The sequence below is a fragment of the Rhea pennata genome, chromosome 1 (assembly GCF_028389875.1).
Source record: "Rhea pennata isolate bPtePen1 chromosome 1, bPtePen1.pri, whole genome shotgun sequence".
NCBI lineage: Eukaryota > Metazoa > Chordata > Aves > Rheiformes > Rheidae > Rhea > Rhea pennata.
Window position 1 is genome coordinate 86,250,914 of NC_084663.1, and position 23,580 is coordinate 86,274,493.

A 23,580-nucleotide genomic window follows, 5' to 3' on the forward strand; every position below is an offset into this window, starting at 1 on the left:
CCTGAAAAGTTCAGCTTGCTAATAATGGAAGACCTAGGTGCTACTGGAACTACTGGAATACAGCAATGCACACAAATCCCCATCCCAATCAACACTACTGCAGCAGCACTTATCAGCCCAGGGCCCAAAGATAAGCTATAAATAGAGAGAAGAAAGATGCTTTGGGAATGCCAGACACAACCTGCAATGGCAAGAAGTACATTGTACCTATGCAATAACTGTTAGGGAAACAGGAGGAGAGCTCAGCAGCACCCTACTCTCTCTGCAGCCAGCTATGCTAAGAGGGAGATATTCTGGTTCTGTCATACATTTGTCCCCATTCCCTCCTGGAAGAAAAAAAAAAAAAAAAAAAAAAAAAAGAGAGAGAGAGAGAGAGAAAGAGAGAGAGACAGACACATTCTTTTGTTTATTCCATCTATTGTTCAGTATGGGACATAGCAGAGGTAAGGTGTCTCACAAGGGTCTAAGCTGACAGGCTCCTTACTGATGGGCTTGAAAGATGCAAGAGACTGTGGTTCCCTTCTTCCCCTATGTTAGCAGCCTTCTCTCACAGCAGAGAAAGGGCCAGCTTGACTGTGAGCTCTATTAGGTAACAGGATCAATGGGCATCTGAGGATTCTGCCAGTTCAGGCTGGAGGCTGTCAAGACTCTGATGAAAGAGGCTCCCACCAGAGCTCCAACATGGTGATGGGGGTTAGCAGCACAGCTAGAACAATGACCGTGGTGGGGAAAAGCCTCAGAGGAGGCCTCTGTATTGATGGATGTGCAATGTAAGGTTCCTTGTTGCTTCTGTTTCTTAATCCTAATCACAAAGGACTCCGTGTGACTCCAGGCTGCTTCAGTGTTTGGCATTAATAATATCCACAAATTCTGGCTTGAGAGAAGCTCCTCCAACAAGGAAGCCATCCACATCATGCTGAGATGCCAGCTCCTTACAGTTGCTGCCAGTCACTGAACCTAAGGAAGCAATATTTTAAGGCTAGGCTAACATAAAATGAGAACAGGACAGAGATAAAACTTGCAAGATACTAGCCACCTCTTACTCCGCAGATTGTGAAACTGATGCAACCACCTCTCCTTCACCCCAACAAGCTAGTATGTGGTCCTTCGTGCTCTGCCAATCTCAAATTTTCTCATCAGCAGAGCAGATAGCATGATGCACAACTGTTGCAACAAGCAGAAAAATAGTGTTTTCTGCACTGGAAAAAGGCGGACTCATTTACCTCCATAGATAATCCTAGTTGACTGAGCAACAGCATCAGACACGTGGCTTTTGAGCCATCCCCTCAGCTTCTCGTGAACTTCCTGAGCCTGTGATGAAACAAAACGTCTAAGGGCTGAGCCATTCTCTATACAATATCCTTCCAGAGAGAGAGCTGTCTTGCTCCATCTTCAAGGAGATGGATCTCTTTAGTGGGAAGGGCCAGTTGGCCACCTACTCAGCATCATACCTGTTGAGGAGTTGCAGTTTTACCAGTACCAATAGCCCATACTGGCTCGTAGGCAAGCACCACTTTACTCCAGTCCTTCACATTATCTAGAAAAGGGAGAAGTTTAAGATAAGCACAGTGCCCCATGCCAAGAAAGGCAGAGCTTTCAGAATGCCCATTTCCCAAATGGCCAAAAAGTATTTGCTTCCCTTACCAGCAATGGCTTTGGTCTGTTCAAAAACCACCTTCTCTGTTATGCCAGCTTCTCTCTCATCCAGCTTCTCTCCAATGCAAGCAATGACACCAAGGCCTTCAGCTAGAGCATGAGCCACTTTCTGCCCAATCAACTGGGAATGGAAAGAGAAATAAGATGAGTGACAACCCAGTCCACTCTACTCCTGCACTCATCTTTCCCAGCCACTGCTCACCCCTCCAGCCTACATAGGAATCTCTGAGCTAGGCCATCACTCTCTCACGGTCACTCACCTCATCAGACTCTCCAAAAACATGCCTTCGCTCTGAGTGGCCCAGAATCACCCATGTAGCTCCAATATCTTTGATCATTGCTGGGCTAGAGAAAAAGGAAAGAATGGCATTGGCTTAAACCTCCAGGGGAAATTCACTTCCTAGAAGCACCCCAGCTTTACTTTTACTTTAAGGCTTACCTGATCTCTCCTGTAAAAGCTCCCTTTGGTACCTTATAACAGTTTTGTGCTGCAACCCCAATCTTCGCATCAAGCTTCTGACGGGCAAAGTCAAGGTAGATAGAAGGAGCTCCACATACCACCTCTGAAAAGCAGAGAAAGAGTTAACCTTGAGAAGGTATATAGGCAGGAACTGCACCCAACCACTGACCCTGAAGCCCAGCACTAAGAGGTCACCCTTCTCTCTGCCACTTCTAGGGGGATTTAGCCTGCCTGTCCTTACTGACATTTTGGGTACCCTCTGCAGCAGCAAGGATATTCCCACTTTCAATTATCTGATGACTCAGCAGCTGGGGAGAAACCCTTTCTAGTAGCCATATAGGTGAGATCAGGCAGACAGCCAGGCCCCTAAGCCAGTTCTCATATGTTCCTTGGAAACAGCCTGTCTGAGAAACTGGGCAAGAATTTTGCCCCGCTGCTGAGGCTTCATTGAACCGGGTGAGAAAATGGCAGCATCAGGTTACATCTGGGATTATATTTGGGTCTGGCCTCCTAGGCTAATATAGCTCTAGATTGATCGCAGCTGAAATACTGTACTCTGCCCTCCTTGATCCCAGACATCAGATACACTCTTGAGTGTACTTTCAGGGGAGGGGGGAGAGTGAATGTTGGAGAAGACCTTCAGAAATGCTAAGGGGCAGGGGTAAGGCCAAGAAAGATGAGCAGAGTCTTAGGGAGGTAAGTGGTCAGAGGCCTAATGCCACCCAGCTTGGCGGAGCCAAAGCAACACCACACACACAGACATAGGAGACTCATAAGCACTGCTTACAAGGAAGCACCAACAAGGAAGCTCCCCAGAAGCGGCCTGAGAAAGCACTAAAGGGGCTTCCTTCCACGGGGCAGGCAACGAGAGGCCCCGCTGCTAGCGGCCGCGGCTCCGCGTGACACTGGGAAGAGGCAACGAGCGCGGGCTCCTCCCGGAGGCCGCGGCAGTCCCGATGCGGGGCCGCACGGCCCGGCCAGGGCCCCGGCGCCGCTGCCCGAAGGCGCTGCCTGGGGCGGCCCACATCCACCGCCCGCCCGGGCCACGCGGGGCAGGCACCGGGGCACATCCGGCACCGGAGATCGGCACTGCCCTTTAGCGGCCCAGGATCCGGTTTCGCGGGTATTTTTGGCCCCACCACTGGATTATATATAGGCCCCGTCCCCTTGCTGCCCTCTGACATTTCTCAGCGCCCGTCCCCGCCGTTGCGGGGCGCCCGTCGGCCCGGGAGTGCCGCTGCCCGGCGGTACGTGCGCGACGTGCGGCCGCGCCCTCACCAGTGTCGGCGGAGAGCTTGGCGCCGTTCAGCGTGTGGATGAGCTCGCCCAGGCTCTTCTTATCACCGTTCATCTTCCAGTTGCCCCCCACGAAGAACTTCCTGGGCGCCATAGCGGGAACACACCAGCACCGCGGCAGACGCGAAGGTCGAAAACGGCGAAAACCGCCCGCGGCGCCTCTTTTTATAGGCCGGCAGGGCGGGCGGCCCCGCCCCCCGCTGGGCGGGGCTCGCGCCCCCGCTGGGGGGCGGGGGGGGCGCTTCCGCCGCCGAGGCGCCGCCGGGGCAGCGGCGGCCCGCGCCTGTGCCGACAGCGTGTCCGCGGGCGGTGCTGCCGGTCCTGTGGGCCCGGAACAAGCCTCCCCCTTCTCAGCTCCTAGCTCAGCGACGTACCGAGAGTGGAGGCTCCGCTCTGCCGCGAAAGATAAAAGGCCTCTGTCCCCGCTCAGTGGAGCAGGCATGCAGTGAGGCAGCACGGAGGCCACAAAAGGGAGTGAGGCACGTAGGATTGCACTGTGAAGGAAGAGACATACCAGAACACACACGGGATGCGACCATGCTGATCGACTAAATATGTAAGGCCCTGCAATCCTTCTGATCTCACAGCTGCAGGCCCTAGCATTTTTCATTTCTAAAAGGAGGTATGAATCAGTCACTTTCCTATAGTGTTCTGACACGAGCAAAAATGCAGCAGGCCTACCAGCACCAGGACAGAGGGAACCAGGACAGGTGACACGGAGCACTGTGTCCCCCATGGTCAGCAGCTCTTTGATTGCAAGTACTGTAGATTTAGCCTTCACTACAGCATTCAGAAGCAGATATTAGTGACAGAAGGGAGAACAGGAGACAGAGCCACTGCTATAACAGCGTAAGTGGGCAATCAGACCAGGGACTTAGCCACTCAAGGTGCCTTTGCTACACAAGACTAGCAGGGCCTGCTTTCACCAAAGGCAAGAGAACCACACTAGCAGTAAGTGCCCTCTGCTCATAGTACGAAAGAACTCGTACCTTAGCTCTTGGAGAACACCTAACAATACACAGAGCAGACAGAAACCAGGGGGTATTTAGATTTTTATTTTATCCTTCGTGTATTTTGGCATGTAAAGGGCACACAAGGAGGGGGCACTGCTCATGGCCCATGTTGCTTCCTGCACTGCTCCCTCTTCTGGGAGGATGGGGATGGGAAGTCCCCCCATGATATACAAGCCACACATACACATAAGCCCCCTCCCCCTCTTCTAGACAGCAAGGAGGTGGTGTCATCCCACTAAGCAGCAAAGCACTAGGGCTGTGTGTGTCATGAGGTGGTGGTGGGGACAGTGAGGACATTTCCTATAGAAACAGATATTCCCCCCCCCTCCCCCCAGACCCCATTCAGTCATGTCCATGGGGGCTCCAGCCCCAGTCTATTAGTCAAAGAACTCTTGCCTCCATGTTGCAGCAGTGGCTCATATGGAGAGAGGCCATTAAAAGGAAGAGTAGGTGAAGAACACCAGGGGAGAGAAGGACCCTGCTCTTATCCTCACTGCCCCCCACCCCTTTCCCCCATGCCTTCAGCCCACTTTCCCCCCTCCACACACAGCAAGAGGACATTCTAGCTGGGAATCCGCTGATAGAAGTAGATGTAGCCCAGATCCTTGGGGGGCTTCTCAGAAGCACAGACTTTCTGGTCGTTGTAGATCACCCACCTGCAACAGGCAGAAGGGAAGCTCAAGGACACTGTTCTGTTGCTATGACACTATTTGATTCCCCTTGCCTGCTCTCCTCCTCCTCTTAGTAGCTGCCATCCCCCTCCCCGCAAGACCCCTGAAGAAACAGAGGAGGACAGTGATTTAAAACTCTACCTTGGGATCCCCTTATCCTGTGAGAGTCTCTCTTACCTGCCATCTTTCTTGATGTGACAAACGTAGTGGCCACACATAGTTGAAGTGCCCATGTGGCTGATGAAGGCAAACAGCTGATATTCTTGGGGAAAAGAAGAATGATCAGATAAAGAGGAAAGGCTTCATACCTGAAAAACCCTATCCTGAAAAGCCCTCTCCAGAGAAGAATTTCTGATGTATGAGACCTGGCCTGTGTCATCTATCTGCTGGATGACAATTTAGAAATGGCCTCCTGTCAAGTCTGACTGTGAGGATTTGGTCTCAAGGAGTGCAAGGAATAGGAGATGGTAACTCCTGTCCAACCTCACCCCTTCCAACTGGATCATGCATGATGGATGGTTAGTCAGGGATCCACCTTTTCATGGCACCTACAGACAAACAGCATTGGCACCAGTTTTCCAAACAGATTGAAATGTGGCTTTTCAATGGGAGCTTGAAGAACAGAAAAGCCTCCAGAACTGGCTGGGAGAAAGAAGCACAGTCCTTTCCATCTTTCACTTCACAACACCTCCTCTGCTTCTCAGATCTTATCTGCTTTCAGGTGAGTCTTAGCCTGAAAGGTCTAGGCCTACATGGCCACCTCTCTCTTTTTCCTCCCTGCTCCAACCATTTCAGCAACCAAATCAGCTTTATGAAACCTGCTGCTAGAAGCTACAGGACTGGATGGAGTAGGAAGGGTAAAGCCATGCTGGGTTTGCACCCCAAAATCCACATTTCTACTGCTTGGAACTCACTTCCAGGCCCATCGCGCACTTTAGGACCCACAGGGACAGATTCAGAGATGGACTCTGCTGCTGAGCGCCCCTCTGAGATATCCATGGCAGCTTCTGCATCAAGGTCATCAATATGACTAAAGATCCAATCCACAGCACGCTCCAGACTGTTGTTCTGGAAAGAAAAGCAGAACACTGTGAATTTGGGAATGTTTGTTCCTCAGAATACCATATCAGTTTGATGTCACCTAGGCCTCTCACCGTGGCTCTGAGTGCTTTCATAGCCTGGTCCCGAGAGAAGCCCATGGAGACAATGGTGGCCACACTGTCTTCTGAAGGAGGGTCTGAGCAGGCAATAGTTGACCCTGGTCCACTGGATCCAGGGAGAACTAAAGGGTTAGCAAAGTCTGCAGTGGGAAACAGAACACAGCTCAGAGCAGTTACATCTCTCTGACAGGCATACAGTCCGAGATCCAAACTACTTCAGTTTTCCACTGCTGCAGTGGGACAAGGCAGCACAATGACCCAGATACAGTAAGCTTTCTCATGGCCATGTGAGCTCATACCTGGATCATCCATATGTGACATGACCCAGTTCATGGCAGCCTCAACCCCACTGTTCCCTGTGTAATATACAGCTTTGCGGCAGGCATCCATGGGAAAGCCCATCTCCACCAGTTGGATAATCACCGACTCATCCAACATGGGAGCTGTAGAAAGACAGAGATTAGAGCCACCCGCTCCCACCCAGCCCCGCCTGCTCTATGTTGTGCAGTCTCATAAAAATCCCCCAAACCACCATTGCCTGACTTCATTTCACAGAAGTTCTGTCTCTCTGCTCTACTCATCCTTTATATTCTTTCTTCCTCTTCTGAAATGCCTAGTCACACACACACATACCCCAGAGGACAAAAAGATTCAGCTCATGAACTTGGAAGCGCTGGCTCTCCTCTGCACTCCAAACCCTATCTCCCACTGTGCTTTGTGAAAACAAAATACCTCTACCAGCTAAGTCTTATATAAACCCCAGCCCTGCCACCTGTAAATGCACTAGACATGCCACATCCCAATCTTACACAGTATGAGCTTCAACATACTCCCTTGCATAACACCCTTGCATAACAGGCATGCAAGGGAGGTAGCCAGCATTCACTGACAGAGGGATAGGAAAAGACTAAGCAAGAGGAAACTGCTAGCATGGGAGATAAGACAAGGAGAGCAAGGAAATGAGTCAGGCATCAGGAAAAGAGAAGGAGAATCACTAACATGTTGGAGAGGAGAAGTGAGGGGAGCAGAAGGAGTCGTCGTCCTCGTTGCCATAGAACCCCAGGCTACCTTTGGGCTCATCTGGTGTCACCAGTGGGGGTGCAATGTCTGGCATTTCTTCTTCTCCATCTTGCAGCCCTGTTCCTTGCAGTGCAGAGATATCCAGCTCCTCTGGCATTTCAATTGAGACATCTGCAAGATACATTATTGCTCAGCCTCCCCCACATGAGCAGAAACCAAAGGACTTAGTTGGGAGATCTAGAGAAGTCAGCCACTGGGGATACGATACACACTACAGACTGCTGCTCTTTGTGAGGTAGTTATTTTCCTCTTTCCAGGAAGAACTACAGTGCCCATATATGACACCCAGTACCTATATGCTCTGTAGCTTCTCCTCTTTCTTACCAAGCTTTTTGGGCACCCAATCCAGGCCAAAAGTGAATTTCTTGATTTGGATCACCAGATAATCTGGGAAAGATGCGAATCTTGTTGTTCTGAAAGACAGAAATATCACAGCTATTTTTTATATCTTATCAGCAATGATTGAGGGCTTCTCAAGATTCAGGAAAGCAGTGAGTAGGGCAGAGGCATGTCCTTCCCAAGGCAGGGATGCACGTATTTGCAGAGCTGTGGAAGATTCTCCTGCGCTGAGCTTAAAGCTCCTCAAACATAGAACAATTTCTAAAGCAGATGCTCTGATCAGATGAGTCTGAATGTAGCACTGCAAAACATTAAAGGATAAGGAAAAATAGTGCATGTTCTCTATCTTCCAATCCTGTTTTTACAAGCCTCCTCAGATTTTAGTATTTAATTAGAAGTCTAATCCTTAAGGAATGTAAGGGAAAATAACATCTTTTATTAGACCAACAGATACAGCTGGAGAAGCTGACAAGCTTTCAAAAACAAGAGCATTTTTTTGGGATATGAAAGCAGAAGCAGCAAATTTTAAGCTAATAGTGGCTCTAAAATTGATTGAATGTAATTAAGTTAGACAATTTGAGAAAAAGGATGTTTTGCATTTGTGGAACAGAGAGGATGTTTTTGAAGGGAGAAGAAATAGTGAGAAAGACAGATACTTATTACTGGTGTAATATTGAGAGATTGTGGGGAATAATTGTAACATGCTGTAAAATTTTTAAGTAACAGTATGTATTCAATGCTAATTCTTAAGAAATATTTGAACACAACTCATTATTTAAAAGCTGAACAGAACATTGCTTCTCAATATGATTGTGTTACTGACTGTTAATTTATACTGGCTATTGCTTAATAACAGAATATATGTTAGAAAAATACTTCCATTTTGGTAGACTTACTGGGTTCTTTGAGGACAACTCTCTCATTGTAGAAATATAGTCAGTAGCATCACAGCAGGAAGCTGCTTAAGTTTGCAGTCTTCTCACTACATCTTTGCACTACTGCATGTGTTGCAGACAGTGAGACAAGTTAAAGCTGCTTTTTAAGCTTTGATATAGGTATTTGAGCTAGCATCCTTTAAAATAACTGAAAGAATTTCTACCTGAGGGCTCTGGTTTCTGAAACAAATGTATCTGTTACACTCAATGCTCCTGCTCAACCTTTGATAGATAAAAACTTCCTTTAAGAGGTTCCAGAGGCCAAGCAAGAACAGAGTTGCCATATTCTGTCAGCTGCTGATTTTAAAGCTAAGTTTCAAATTTAGAACAAAAGCTGATCATTTTCTGGATTAACTGTATCTTCATAGCCCTGCAGCAACTGAAAGTTAGTAGTAAGGATTTCACTAGCATTGCAGTTCTGTTCACTGTAATCCTTTGGGGGCATACCCTCCAGCACTGACAATCTGATCTCCCCTCTGGTTTACAAGGGTACTTCAATGTCCTATGGATGCAAGATACGGAAAGCTACAAAGCTTGGTAACACTCCTTCCCCAAGCAACTAAACAAAGAAGTTCCAAAAGATGCAGCTATATCCAGTTCATCATAGCTCATCTAGTCACCAACCCACACTCACTTGAGAGCCACAGACTTGGCCTGCAAGGCTGTGCTCCAGAAGTCATCCACCTGTTCTGGAGCTCCATAGGCCTCTAGACAGGAGCTGAAAGGCACCTTAGCTCGCACCAGCTCAGGCAGTGGCTGCTTCTCCTCTTCTGCCTGCCGCTTCTTCTCCTCATATTCCAGTAGCTCGTCTAGGTAATAAAGGAGAGGAGTCAAAGACCACCCCTAGGTACTCATAAAGCACGTGGTGTAAGCAACACTCAGAGACAGAACAGGCCGATAGAGATAAGCCCTCAAGAATGGAGCATAAAGTAGACAATGTCTTCCAGTGAGCACTGTTGTACTACTGCAGTTCTATTTTGCTGTTAAATCACAGTCCAGTGGTGTAAGAGGAAAGACTCTGGAGAGACGTGACTACGTCAATCTCCAACCACAACGTTTGCCGCTATTCTGGCCTTCTGCATGCTACTGACCTTTGTTGAGTGCAGCATCCATGGGTACGGGCAGCTGCATGATATAATCCACACGCTGGGTATATTTCACCTTTTCTGTGGCCAGGCACTTCAGCTTCTCCTCCACCAGAAAACGGAAGACCTCATTAGGGTTCTCTGAGCTGCGGCAGTTCCTCTGAAGAGGGAGAGATTAAAATCATCAGAGGTGTAGCAACAGAATAGCAAAAATAAATAGCTACAGCAGTAGCAACCCCACATAGGATGCAGCCAAACAGCATTCACTTCTGCACTCAGTCCACTGGAAAAGATAGGAAGAAGGAAACTACAGCCAACCCCAAGAACTCATGCTATTCCTGCTCCTGAAGGAGATAATATAGGTCTCCAGTTGTGCCATTCACAAAAGAGATTCCCTCTGAGCAATCATCCCTGGAGACAAGGCTTGGCAAAGGACAGCACTCTTTCTCTGCTCTCACAGATCCTGACTGATCCATTTCACTGTGTTCTTTCCCTCTCTCTGCTCCAATTGCCAGCTTCTCCCCTACCCTCTCTGACCCTGACTATCAGTGATAACATTGAATGGGTAGAAAACAAAGATGGGCTTTTCCGGGACTTGACAGACAGACTCAGCTATTACCTCCACCATGTTGATGAAGTGCAAAAAGAATTCCTGGGCATCCTGCTGTCGGTTGGTGGAAAACTCTGGATGCCCCTTTCCAATGAGAGACTTAAACATGCGTGGAGCAATTCCATTTTGCACACCCTGGAAAGAACAAAGCAAAAGAGGAAGGTGATTATAATTTGCCAAGCATGTGTCCTGGCATGTAACACGCTACTCTTAGCCATGCTCTTCTTCAGGTGACAGGGCTCCAGACTGAGCTCCAGGACAGGTCTTCAGAAAGGGTTCTCCCTCCTTCCCCATCACACACATACGTCACACATCCCCTCATCATGAGGATACTAAGCCTCACCTTCTGATCTGGTTGCTGTTCCCCATCTGCGGAAGCTGGCTTTGAATATTCCCCAGAAAGTAGTCCATGGCCCAGTTTGGCTCTGGAATGATGAAGAAGTCACCATTAGAATCAAGCTGCCTTCTTCAATCCTGTGCACTCTGGGAACCACATCAACCATTCAGTTTTAACGCTGCCATGGGCTGTCAATTTCAGAGATCAACTTTCTCTGCTGTATCAGCTGAGATCATCTCATCTTGGTCTGCTGCCTCTGGTTCCACGAGACATCACCCGCTTGAAAGTCACAAAGACTTTCAGGCACCAAGCTCAGTCATTGCTTGCACAGTGGGGAGACCATAAAGGAACAACTTCAATTTTTCAGTAAGAAGGCAGCCAGTATAGAGCCGTACAACAGCTGTCTATCAGCCAAACTATGCTGCAGTCTGAAATGGGTAAAGTAGCACTGTATCTAACTGTACAGGAGACAGCAGGGCACAGTGAAATTGCCTGAAGCAGTATTGGTGTGAACAGACTGATCACATCTTCCCATGGGAAAGATTAAGAATTACTGCATGAGACAGATAATGGACAACAATAACCCTCGTTGATTTCTCCCATGCCCAGACCCTCCCACTATTCCAATTCATTACTATTCCAATCCATCACTGATGTCATTTGTCTGGATCATACTGTACCAACTCACTCATTTGCCCAGGCAAAAATCGTTCTAGTTGTCTCAATTCAATCCCCTCCTAAATGAACATCTCACCCCAGGCTAAGCATCTTTTTGAACTCAGACTCCTCCTCTGAACCCTCTTCTACAAATGCCACCCTCCATTTCTTTCCCCACAAACCTCCAAACACTGCTTTGGTGTTTTATAGCTAATATAGCAGAGAACCCATATATTTAAACTGAAATAATCTCCCAAATCTTGTGCTCCTTCTTCTGTATACTGTCCTGTAATTACTTGCACAATAGCTCTTGCAGGAATAATCATATTATCTTCAGGCAAATATAAGTTATCCACCAAGGCAAAGTTCCCTAAACCTCTGTATAACTTTGGTCTAAGCCATCTCCCTCCAACTGCAGAAAGCAAGCACCTCTTTGCTGTAACGCAGATGGAACACGCCCACCAGAAATCCCCCTCGTGGTAACAGATGATACTGCATTCCCCACGTAATACATATAAGATCATGGCTAGGCCTCAGACATCATTTGAGACTCTCATAAGCACTGAGGTAGGTGCACTGTCCTCTCCATCTAGGACATTCAGCTGAGCCTTCTTGTCTTAGATGTTTGCTGATCACAGAGGATCAGTGTCTCGGGTGACAGACATGGAGACAGAGAGGCAAGGCTTGAGGAAGAAACCTGCAACAAAGCACACTGTAGCAGCGCAGAGGGGACGCACCCAGGCAGCCTCAGCCTTCCTCCTCTCACCAAAACTCTACGTACACTTGTGTGCTGAAGTCCTGTGTAGGGTCCGAAGGTGCACTTTGGAATATCTTCTCCAGCTTATCCACATACCTGCAAAGCAAATCAGGGCAATCTAAGGGACGTATGGATTTATCTGGTAAAGACACATTTCTGAGCTGGATTCCTACAACAGAAGATCCTAGCCCTAAGGGACCTTTGTACTGAATCCAGTAGACCTCAGGCCAATGTAAAGAGGCAATTAAGTTCACTTACTTTCTCTGGAAGTCCGGGATACTGAACAGCACCTGCATCACAGAATTGAGGTAGCAACTGTTGCCCAGATTACGGATACCAGTGTACCCAGGACCATATAGGGGCTTGAGCTGCACTCCAGACTCTTGGATGAGCTCCCACTCTCCAATGCGCTGGTTCATATCAATTTCCAGTTCTGTCATGGTCTTGTCCGTCTGTGGAGGAGAAGAACCGGAGAGGACCCTCAGGGAAGACCCAAGGGAGCATTAGCAGTGCCAGAAGGGCTATGCTGTAGAGAAACACCTAAATCCATTCTGTTTGATTAGGATTTCTCTTTAAATTAGGAGAAGAGGAAGATACAAAAATTTCTTTGAACTATCTGAGTATCTGGGACAGAAGGACCCATTTATATGGCAGCAGGAGGAATGCTACTACATTAGAGATATCTTACATGAGAGAAATGTGAACAACGCCCTGAAAAAGAGCATAAAAATCAGGCACCAACACAGAATCTAGCAACCAAAGCTAAGAGCCTGTGTGGCTTCCTGCCTAAGGTACTGACATAGAACTCCAAGGGAATAAACATGAGGGACAGTAAAGAAGAGGCAAGGCAGCTCTGTCCAATAAAACCCCAGCATTTCTTGATCAGGAATGGTGCTGCATAGACATAGGACTGAATTTTAATGATGCTCAGGAATGTGAAAAGCTAGAATCCAGCTAACAAATCTCAGACTTGCTACTCTCCCCCTTCTGGACCTGCACAGGAACTCCTTACCTTCTGCATCTTGAGCATGTCAATTCCAAAGTGAGCAAGGTGTTCTGCCAGGTTGGGATCCAACACCATATCATCCTCGTCATAGGAGTAGACATCTACGAAGAACCGAGAAGAAGAGATTTACCTTGGCCTGTGATCTAAAATTCACTGCTGGATGAGAGAACAGAGTGCTCAAAACTGGCAGTTTTGACAGATAGAGCAGCTGGGTTTTCCTCTCCTTTCTCAGGAATAGCACTACAGACAATATTGAGGCTCCCCCAGAACATAAGACAAGATGAAAAACTTTGTCACTGATTAGGGTTGCATCTATGCCTGGAAAGACAAAAGTAGGTTACTGTGCCATCTACTCTCTACTCAAGCTTTGAACATAACATTCTTTGATAAATGTCTAACCACAGGAAACAAGAAGGAAATTTTGATAACTATTCTAAGACCCTTCAAATTACAAGGGAGGGAAGAAGGACGGCCAGTTTTTATCAGCCAGTTCTTTGCCTCTAATAAGAAGCAGGTTAGAGTGAGAAAGTTCAGGATCAGATGACACCACATGTTCCAGATCATACCATGGGCAACACCAACTTTATACCTGGAGAGTCCCTCACTTGCCTTGTCAGAAACCAAAGTCAGCTTGAGTGGGGCCTGGCATATATAACCCTCATGGGATCCCCCTTCTCACCAGCCCCATCAGGAGTAATCGTTCCCAGTTTCACAGCCAGTGGGTAGCCAGTTTCCCGGTAATGCTCAACCGCATGATTGTTGCCACCACTGCCATCAAAGTAGCGCCGACCACATAGGATGGCTCCGTCAGTCATGTTCAGCCACAGGTTCTCCCTCATGTCACACTTGCTGCACTTCCAGCCACTAATGACAAAAGGCAGAAAGAAAAGAGCTGTTGGGAGAAACCTTTGAGCTGTACCTCTGAAGCAGTCTGCATTGACACCCACTAATCACAGTATACGCAAAGGTTTCTGGGATCTCTTTCTTCTTTCACTCCAGAGCACTGAGCACCCTGAAATACCTTAGTCTGCTCCTTCCCCTTACTTTGCTAATTTGCACAAGCCATCTTCAGACACACAGCAAAGCCCCACAAAAGAAATCTTATCTTCTGCTCGAGCAAGTTCCATGCAGATGCAGGATATGAGAAGACAATGATCAGGGTGAGTCTGGAATACAGAGGAATACAGCTAGCCTCAACAGTATGCTCACCATGGTGGGATGCGGATGTCGTTCTGAAGTTGATGCAGGGAAAAAGCATGTTTGGAAATACGGCGAACCTCCCCATCCCAAGCTTGCACCTCCTGCTTCCGTGAGGCTGAATCTGCTGTCAAGATGGCCTCAACTGCACTGGCAATCTAGAATTAGGACAGCAGGAAAAAGAATAAAGGGCACAAGAAAAGAAATTCCCAGTTCCCAGTGCCACAACACTCCATATTTAGGGTCAGATCTGCAAGTCAGTCGCATTAAGGCACTGTTCAGGAGGCTCAGTCAAAGGCCAGGACTTCTTAATATAAAGCACTGTATAAGTGCAGTATACTATTACTTACTCCAAGCTGGAACTTCACAGCAGCTCTGCAGGATCCCTTTTACAGGACAGTGGTTCTTTCTCTGTAATGGTGCATTTCCTCCCTACCAACAGAAAACACAACCGTCCACCCAAACATACCCTGTCTCTGACCATGTCTGGTAGTCCCTCCAGCCCATCACGAGGAATATCCAGATGCTCTGGTAAAATTACTATTTTTACATCTTCATCATATTCAAACTTTTCTTCTGTGATGTCAAATCCACCTTCTACACCTATAGGAAGACAAAGCATTGTAGTAACAGGTCAAACCAAATAGCTTGCAAGTCTTCTTTGCCCACAGCCTGCAAGAAACATGACACAATGACTAAGGCAAAGTTCTAGATCCAAAATCCTTCTTCAGCTTCTGGATCCTAAAGCTCCTGCTGGATGTGTGGAGTTCCATACAAGTTAATATAAGCCCAGTGACAATAGGCTTGCTTTCCCCAGCTGTTTTTCATAGGTCCTTAGAAGGAATCTCTAGACCTCGACTACAATCAGAGAAAAAGAAAAACTGCTTTAGAGTGACAATAACAAGAACAGAGTGATGATAAAGCATTGCTGCTAGTCCTTCCATTCATATCTTTGATATGTTGTGAAAACTGCATGAAGAAATCATCTTCAAACCCCTAGAGGATAAGCTTAGCCTACCAGCATCTTTCAAGACCCTGCCTCTTCTTCTCTTCCTTCCAGAAAAGACAATTCAAAGTCCAGAATTATAAGGGAGCTAGGAGTGCTTAGTCATGTCCAGAGTTACAGAAAAAGTCTTAGGAAAAGCACAGTAGTAGTAGTTTTTCCTGCTGGCCTAGCTCTCTGCCTTCCAGAGACTGACAAAGACATGGGAGTTCCCTACAAAATAGGATATCTGCCAGTTGCCATGAGTCGTGCTGGACAGTCACTGAAAAGTAACAGCAGCAACATAAGGAACAGTTTCTGATTTATGAGGTACCCAGAAAAAAAAATTATTTTTGAGAACGTTATCTTGGCCTTTCCTGTTCTCCAAGAATTCACACCCTCCATTCCAGAAAGAACAGGGCAGAAGACACTTTGCTTAACAGCAGCCTCATCATCTTATTTTTATTTTTTTTTTACTGAGTTTCATTTATTTCTTTAGAAATGGCATGCTGTGGCTGCAGCAGATCTGTGAAAGCAATATGAGTTTTTGCTATAACTTTGAGAGTTGATCGCCTCTGGCTCAAGAAGCCTGTGTGCATTGCAGTTGTTCTGAAAAACATTACTGTATTTAAAACACTGTTGACAAAAACACCTGGTTCTCACAACTTCTCCTGCAATTCTCCCCTCAAATAGCAACAATTTTGGACTACACATACAAAAAATGCTATGTAAGAACAGAGATGCTGCAAGCCTGAGTGATTTTTGAAATACTTGGAAACAGTCACTAGCATCATTTGAGAGGTCATCATGCAACAATACAACCAAATAATCCCTTCCGGTGCCATCCCTCCAGCACATTCCAGAGAGTCTCCTGTCATCACTTTACAGAATACAGCAATACACAATCCTTCAGGATACTACACAATTCCTGTGTAGTACAATTCCTACACAAACCGAAATAGACTGCTGAAGTCCCCTAACGTTGTTTTGGGTACCTCCTGAAGTTCCAAATGAGAAAGAGCGTCTTCGGCTGGCAGACTGTCTCCTTCCCATCTTCCCCATTTGCATTCAATAGCATGAGGTGCCTGCCTCCCTACCCGCCATTGTATCTAAATACCGTAAATTCCAAAGGAGATATTCTACCAACATGCTGGCATGAGAGGCGAGCACTAAAGTTTCTTTGTCATGGAGAGAGGAGCTAAGGTGCAGACAGATCAAGGGATAGATATGAAAGTCAGTGACACTGCTCTGAAATCTCTCCAGTACTTTTGCAAATCTTCTATGTTGGGATTAGTCCACCATCACAATTTGGCTAAAAGAGAGGAAGAAAGAATCTCTCCTGAATTTGAAATCATTGACTCAACCACAAGTGATTTTCTTTTATTCTTTCCTACTCCATTCACACCACAAAAATGTTATCACAGGGAGCTATTTGCTGACTTAATGAGAACACTTCTTTTGGACCTTTGCAGAACTGAGGATGTAGAAGTAACTCAATGCAGACAGGGCCTAATCTCTGCACAGGTAGCATAATTAAATAGATAAAAGCATTGACAACCTGAAGAAATGTAGCTTCTAGTCTCATCTTTACTAGAATTGACCTTTGGGATCCTACGCAACTCATTATAAGAAGAGGGAACAGTTGAAACTAATATTTAGTGTTTGTGCTCTGGCAGCGCAGTGGTCATCAGATTTATGCTACACAATGACAAAGCTAGGGAAAAAGTGAGAAACAAGCAAGACTACCTACATAGAGATTCTGCATTTCCTTCTAGTGGTCAGCCTCCAGAAAGGCCAAGAACCTGCTACTACTAAAGATGTTCCCATCTTCTGCTTCATAGGTCTCCACAGTGGTTCAGAAGGTACTAGCTGAAACCTGCAGCATCTTCATTGATTCCCACAACAGTTTTTTTTTTTTTTTTTTTCAGTCTGTGCAAAATAGTAATGGAACACCGGCACTATCATTCCAAAAAAGGACTTGCTTTAATATTTTAATGCTTAGATATACTTCCTCTGGTATTATGCTTCATATTTCACAGAATTATTTGGCCAAAACTGTTCATATAGCATTTCCAGTTATTTCTTCCCTTTCTACATAAAAAACATTAGTTCAATTTTTGAGAAGTTTGAAAAATAATTTGCTTTACAGAAAACCTCTCGATTTTCTCAGACTCACTTCAGCTCCACAAGGAACACAGCTTTATCAAGCAGCACCCCACACTGGATATGCTAAACTGAGTCAGGCATACAGAGTTAAGAGAAGATGCAAAACATTCATCTGCAAAAACCATGATGCAGCACATGTTCTTTGAACGTGGAACAAAACTACCATCTTGGCAACTGTTTTGCAGTAACTGACCTCCTAAGCTATGCTAGAAAACATTAAATTTGAATTAGATCGAGGCTACTAGCCTCAACTAGCCTAGGAAAAGAAAAGCAAGAGAGACATACAACAAGGCCAAGAAGCTCCAAAGGACTGGTGCTAAACAAAAAGGAATACAGAATATACAAGTGCTTTCTTACCAATAGCCAAGCGAGTTGGTTTCTTCCTTGGGGGATCCCCAGCACTGGAGTTGGTGTCTTCTTCCTTCTATTTCAGAGATGATAAGAAAATAGTTATTGGGACAGGCATGCGGGGAAAGCCTTAAGGACAAAAGTTAAGCTACTGTGAAAATGGGAAAAGGGCAGACAGAAAGAGTTTGGGCAATCCATACAGTAATTGAAAAATAACACAGCTAAAGAAATGAGATTCACCAAGAAAAACATCAGTTACATTTGAGGAAGAACTCTAAAAAGTGTTAAACTTGTACTGAAAGTGAGAGATGTGATCTGTCTCTATACTATGTATTTAGCGAGGGTGTCAAGGGGACGGGGACAAACTCTTCTCAGCTGTCCTGTGTGACAGGACAAGAGGCAATGGGCAGAAATTGAAGCACAGGAAGTTCTGCCTGACCATGAGGAGGAATTTCTTCACTGTGAGAGTGACAGAGCAGTGGAACAGGTTGCCCAGAGAGGTTGTGGAGTATCCATCTCTGGAGATATTCAAAGCCCACTTGGATGCAATCCTGTCTAACATGCTCTAGGTGATACCTGCTTGAGCAGGGGGGTTGGACTAGATGATCTCCAGAGGTCCCTTCCAGCCTTACTGATTCTATGATTCTACTCATTCAAATGTATTTTTCAATACTAACACTCTATTTTTTATTTTTTTTACCGGTTTACGTGTTCTTTTGAGGTGCAGATAGACCCGCTGGCCTGTTTTCTGATAGTGTTTTTCCACGTATTGTTTCCCAAAGCCTAGAAATGTGTTCATGCAAATATACAAGCCACCATCTGACTCCTGGAAGGAAGGAGAGAGAAAAACCGGTAAAGAATGCCATTCCATCTGTTAGGATAAGTACACATTTACCTCTAGGAATACTATTCATTATTCATTGATTTCACTACATAATGGCTACAGTTCATTCCTGTATATGAGCCTCTTAGTAGCTAGCCTGAAATAAGCTGTCAAGCCCTAGTCCAGCTGTCCCGGAACAGGTGTTCCTATCAAGATAATGAATTTGAAAGCCAATGTGTCTGTCGATTTATGGCAGGATGCTATGGAGTCAGGCCAGGCTGAGTGAGATTCCTGAGGAGCTTATCTTGTAAAAAGTCCAGAGAACACCCAATTCACATGTTCAGAGCATGGTATAATCTTTACCAACAAAACTGTGTCACCCTGTTTGAAAGTCTTCAGGTGTCATGTGGGACTTTGCCAAACTACAGCATGAAGAAGATTAACAGGTAACTTTTTATTTTTACTGCTGCTTTCCAAAGCTTGTGAGTAGCCCTGAAGCAGATACAGAATGAGTCCACCCCACCCCACAAGCACCTAGAAAACTCTACGCACATTCCATAGAGATACTATTTTTAAAACAAAGAGGGGAGTGACCCAAATATAGAGACTGACCAACAGAGAAAACACTAACGAACTCACAGCTTGTTTCCCACCATCAGACAGCTGGGACAGAGAGGGGAGCACATGGACAGGTGTTGTTGTGGGTGTCAGGGAAAAGAGAGGGCCACTCTCATATCCTGCTTCTTTGAAGGAAGCATCCTCTGACAGTGGCACGTTTCCCCCAAATGTGCCCAGCCCCAAGGGGCGCTGGTGCAGAGGCCAAGGCGGGGGACTCGTCCCCCCCCAGCCTCGGCCGCCCCAGGCCGAGGCGTGGGAGGGGCAGGGATACCAGCTGGAAAAGGGACCACTGCCATCTTAATGACACAGCACCGACTTGCCCCCAGCCTGTCGGGCCGGGCTAGGCCCGGCGGCGGGGCCAAGGGCCGTCGGGGGCAGCTCGGAGCCGCGCAAGGCAGACCCCCGCGCTGCGCCGCGGCCCGGGCCCGGCTCCGGGGCCCGCCCGCGCCCCTCTCCCTCGCCGGACCGCACGTCCCGCCACGCGGCGCGCGGCAGGGAGGAGGGGGCTCGCTCCCCAGGGGCGCGGGCCGGGGCGGGCCGCGCCGCTGCCCGGCGCGCTGAGCCACCTGCCCACGCCCGCCCCGGCCCGAGAACTACAGCCCCCAGCGCGCCGCGGCCGGGAGGAGCGCGGCGCGCGGCCTGCTGGGTGCTGTAGTCCCCACGGCCACACGCTCCGCCCGGCCGCACGCGGCCCCGGCCGCCAGGGAACCACAAGTCCCAGAGCGCCCCGCGCCGACGGCACCCGGGCGCCTGGGTGGGCTGGGGAACGGGAGCGAGGCGGAGAGCAGCCCAGGCGGGCGGCGCGGGTCGGCCGCGAGCCGCACTTACCGGCGTGTCGAAGGAAAAGGCGCACTCATCCTTGTGGACCCGGTCTCCGGCCTTGGGCACCCGGATGGACGGCAACACCGAGAGCAGCGCCTCGCTCAGCTCCGCCATGACAGCGGCTCACTGCAGCACCGCCCACAGCCCCACCCTAACCAATCAGAGACCCGCATAGTCAGGCGGTCTCTGGCCAATCCCGTGGCGCACAGACAGAGCCGCGGAGAGGCCGAGTGGCGGGCGCGGCGCCCGCCTGCAGTGCAGCCCGACCGACTCGTCCAATGGCAGCCGCCCTCCTGCAGTTACGGACAGCCGCCTGGACCGGCCGTGCCAACGCGCCGGGCCCCTCAGCCAATAGCGTCGCAGAGCGGGCCGGGGGCGGGGAATCCCTTGAAAATCGACATCCGGCAGATGAATTGTGACTGTCGTTCCCATGGAGCTGGCGATGGAGGCACGGCGGGAGCCAACCTCCCTCAGCCGACTTCAGGCCTCAGAAGCCTTCCAGAACCACCCAATCAGCTTGGGGGACGCTTAATTCCCTAGCGAATGGCGAGCGGCGCGCGAGGCGGGGTGATGTAACAGCAGTTGCTGTAGAAACGCCCTCGGGAGATTGGCATCGGAGCTGGCCAACGGGCGGGCGCGGGGGGCGGGCCGCGGCGGCCCTCCTCCGGGGCGGAGGCCAATGGGGCCGTGGCCGGCCGCAGCGCGGGAGATTTGAATCGCGGCTGCGGCCCTGTGTGGTGGCTACTGCCTGCTTGGGCTGGAGCGCGGTCCTAGCTGAGGCGGCAGGGTCGCGGCGTGCCGCCTGCGGTCATGGGGGCCTCCGAAAGCTGCCCCACCACTCCTGCCTCCGGCCCCGTCTTTAACAAACACCTGGCACACGTCAGCGACCCTCGCTCCCCCAGCGCTGGTATCCTGCGGACCCCTATTGAGGTACAGGTGCTCCCCGGGCCGTGCTGGTTCCCCCCCCCCCCCCCGGCAGGTGGGCCCCGTCCTGCCGATGGGGTTCGGGACTGCCTCCGCCCGCTTGCCGTCCAGCGCCTGCTGTCTCCGCAGGTGGTGAGCTCCCCAGGGGGCAGGCCCAGCCCCACGGAGCCGGCAGCAGGCACTAGCCGGGACCGAGACCCTCGCTCGCCGACGCCGGGCATTTTCCGCACGCCTATGAAGGCCGGGCTGAATGGTGAGTTGGACGCTCCCGCCAGGCCCCAGCCCGCCGCCAACGCGGAGGACGCCCACCCCCCTTTTTCGCTGGAGCGGGGAACCTTGGCAGCAGCTGGTGAGGGTGGACTGTCTGCCCGGTGCGGCAGCTCATCCCGCCCTCTTCCCTCCTGCCCAGACAGCGTGGACTGCCTGGTGAAGCAGCTCAGCGAGGCCTTCGGAGCTGAAGCTGCACCTCCGGAGCTGGCCCTGTCAGGAGCGACTTGCTGCCCCGAGGAGGCAGCTGCAGAGGAGCCTGCCCTGCAGAGCCCCATGGCCGAGGCTGGCCGGGAGGTGACTGCAGCAGTGAGGGATGAAAGAGCCCAACCACCTTCTCCTAGCACCGGCAGTGAGCCTCCTGTGAGGCCAGCTTGCCTTGCTGGGCCCCCTTTCTCTGTGGGTAAGTGCAATGCCCTTGAGGTTTCCTGCAGGAGTGGCTGGAGGCAGAGACCTTCAGTGAAATACTGGAGACACCTGTGTGTGCAGGGCTCAAAGAGAAATTGCAGAGGAGCCTTGTTCAAAAGCTGCAGGGAGGAAACTGGTCTCATCTTAGGGCCTCTATAAGGCTACTCCTTACAGAGAGCCCCCTTAGATCTTATTGCGTAAGGACAAGTTAGCCATGCAGCTTTCAGTGCCCCCTTTAATAAGCAGGGTTTAAACATTGGGGAGCATACTTGCCATAAATTGGAGGACTGGCCTGTACAGTGCTTGATGTGGGACTTAAGCCACCTAAGACTTTGGTCTTAAGAACTACTGAGTCCTTGATACAGAAATAGGTTGGGACTCTGAATGCTATCTCCTGTGCATGCCTTCTCCAGATCCACCAAGCTTACTTTCTTATGGGAACTTTATCCACTCTTCCCAGTTCAGCAGTTTTCTCACAGCCTCAGGTAGCCTTTCCTTCAGGGGCTGTAACTGATTGCCTGGGTGTCCCTTTGGGGTCTTTTATCTGACTGGTTTCTGCCAGGAATTGAAAAAAATTGATGTATAGACAAAATGAGGTAAATATTACAGAGGAGCTTGTATGTTTATGTACAAAAATATAACGCAGGCTTTTAATTGTGGAGACCTATTCAAAGGGACCCTGCTGTTTCTCTTTGAGGAAGACCTGAGGAGGGAGGATGGGAGGTACATCTCAATGTTATAAGTAAGTGATGATGAGTCTTTTTATGTAGATCATGCTACAGAAAACTGTCCTGATTGTTTACCTGAGAGTCCTTGAGTAACATTGTCTGTGCAGGCGAGTAGACTAGATCATGAAGACAGCACTTAAGATTCCCCTTAAAATCCATCAATCTCTAGACATGCAGTGATGTACTGACTTGCCCCTTTGTTTTATAGGGAGCAAGCCCATAAGACGCAAGACCAGCAACAAAATCATGGCAACGTCTGGTGGAACTGGGCGCTCTCCCCTCAGCATTCTACAGGATGATAATTCCCCCAGTGCTCTTGTACCTCGTCAGGTAAAGCTTAATGAGATGCACTGGGGGGTGGGGAAAGATGGTTAGAAAGAAAGAATTATCCAACTCCAAACTGAAGTCCTACAAAATGTGGAAGCTGGGGTCTCTCAGGTCTGTAGACCCAGTAAACTTTATAAGCCCTTTCCTGTGGATCAGTCTTGTATTTGTCCCTAGATCCCTCTATCTGGTTCAGTGTTTGTATTTTTTACCTTATGGTATTGTTCATGTGAGTGCATCTTCTCTTAGGCTCTGAGAAGAAATCGATCACTCTGTCAGATATTGTCATAGGAGAGCCAAACCTGAATGGCCTAAAAAGAGGTTACATTTTCCACTGAAAACTAACAAACTCTCAGTTAACTTGGGTTTTAAACTTGGTTGCTTTTCTTCTTTAGGGTAAGAGGCATGCATTGGGAGAGAACCTTGGGGAGAGGAAGGAAGTGACAGTGGATCTGAGCAGGAGCCTTAAATCTGGGAGCTGTACCTGGAGTGACTTGAACAAAGAGAACCAGCAGTGTCCTTTTGCAGAGAATTAGATCTCCTTTCCCTGGAGCTTGCTACAATTCTCTTCTATGTTTTGAGCCTCTTAGGTGTGAGAAATCCTGCAATAGACTGAAGCTCCAGACTTACGGTCACTTTTCTCATCTTTCCCTGCTGGGGAGGAGGTACATTCTCTCTCTTAGCAGCGCATGTCTTGTGAACAGTGCTGGCTTTGGCTATTCTGCTTAAGTCAGCTGTAATGATTCACTATGGTGGTTCTTATCTGGGGGTGGGGGAGAAGGGAGGAAATGGGGCAAAAACCTTTGTCCTGAAAGGGAAAGGAAGGTACTCCTACCATCCTGTGCATTGTTTTCTTTAGTAACTTAATTTTTCATTAGCCCTAACACTCAGCTCTGTCCCCATACTGTTAC

General features: G+C 48.6%; 3 protein-coding genes across 4 annotated transcripts; 1 reads left to right on the top strand and 2 right to left on the bottom strand.

Annotated features, from left to right (window-relative positions):
- Positions 1-387: 387 nt before the first annotated feature.
- On the bottom strand, positions 388-3,561 carry TPI1 (triosephosphate isomerase 1). The gene is made up of 7 exons (XM_062571361.1): positions 3,395-3,561; positions 2,096-2,219; positions 1,917-2,001; positions 1,645-1,777; positions 1,452-1,537; positions 1,224-1,311; positions 388-957 (listed from the first exon to the last, which is right to left on the bottom strand). The coding sequence occupies exons 1-7, from the start codon at positions 3,504-3,506 to the stop codon at positions 839-841; spliced, it is 747 nt and encodes a 248-aa protein (XP_062427345.1). The 5' UTR covers positions 3,507-3,561; the 3' UTR covers positions 388-838.
- An 886-nt stretch (positions 3,562-4,447) lies between these two features.
- On the bottom strand, positions 4,448-20,160 carry USP5 (ubiquitin specific peptidase 5). 2 transcript variants are annotated; one of them, XM_062594178.1, is made up of 20 exons: positions 20,025-20,160; positions 18,456-18,581; positions 17,765-17,831; positions 14,729-14,862; positions 14,272-14,417; positions 13,742-13,926; positions 13,069-13,163; positions 12,315-12,508; positions 12,081-12,152; positions 10,649-10,730; positions 10,315-10,440; positions 9,702-9,855; positions 9,245-9,419; positions 7,661-7,749; positions 7,325-7,447; positions 6,556-6,699; positions 6,251-6,396; positions 6,011-6,164; positions 5,274-5,358; positions 4,448-5,081 (listed from the first exon to the last, which is right to left on the bottom strand). In XM_062594178.1, the coding sequence occupies exons 1-20, from the start codon at positions 20,130-20,132 to the stop codon at positions 4,988-4,990; spliced, it is 2,499 nt and encodes an 832-aa protein (XP_062450162.1). In that variant the 5' UTR covers positions 20,133-20,160; the 3' UTR covers positions 4,448-4,987. The 2 variants fall into 2 exon arrangements, with proteins under 2 accessions (XP_062450162.1, XP_062450152.1); XM_062594168.1 differs by having other exon boundaries at positions 7,256-7,447.
- A 668-nt stretch (positions 20,161-20,828) lies between these two features.
- Positions 20,829-23,205, top strand: CDCA3 (cell division cycle associated 3). The gene is made up of 4 exons (XM_062594765.1): positions 20,829-20,948; positions 21,072-21,195; positions 22,554-22,675; positions 23,065-23,205. Exons 1-4 carry the CDS (start codon positions 20,829-20,831, stop codon positions 23,203-23,205), a joined length of 507 nt encoding a protein of 168 aa, XP_062450749.1.
- The last annotated feature ends 375 nt before the right edge of the window (positions 23,206-23,580 follow it).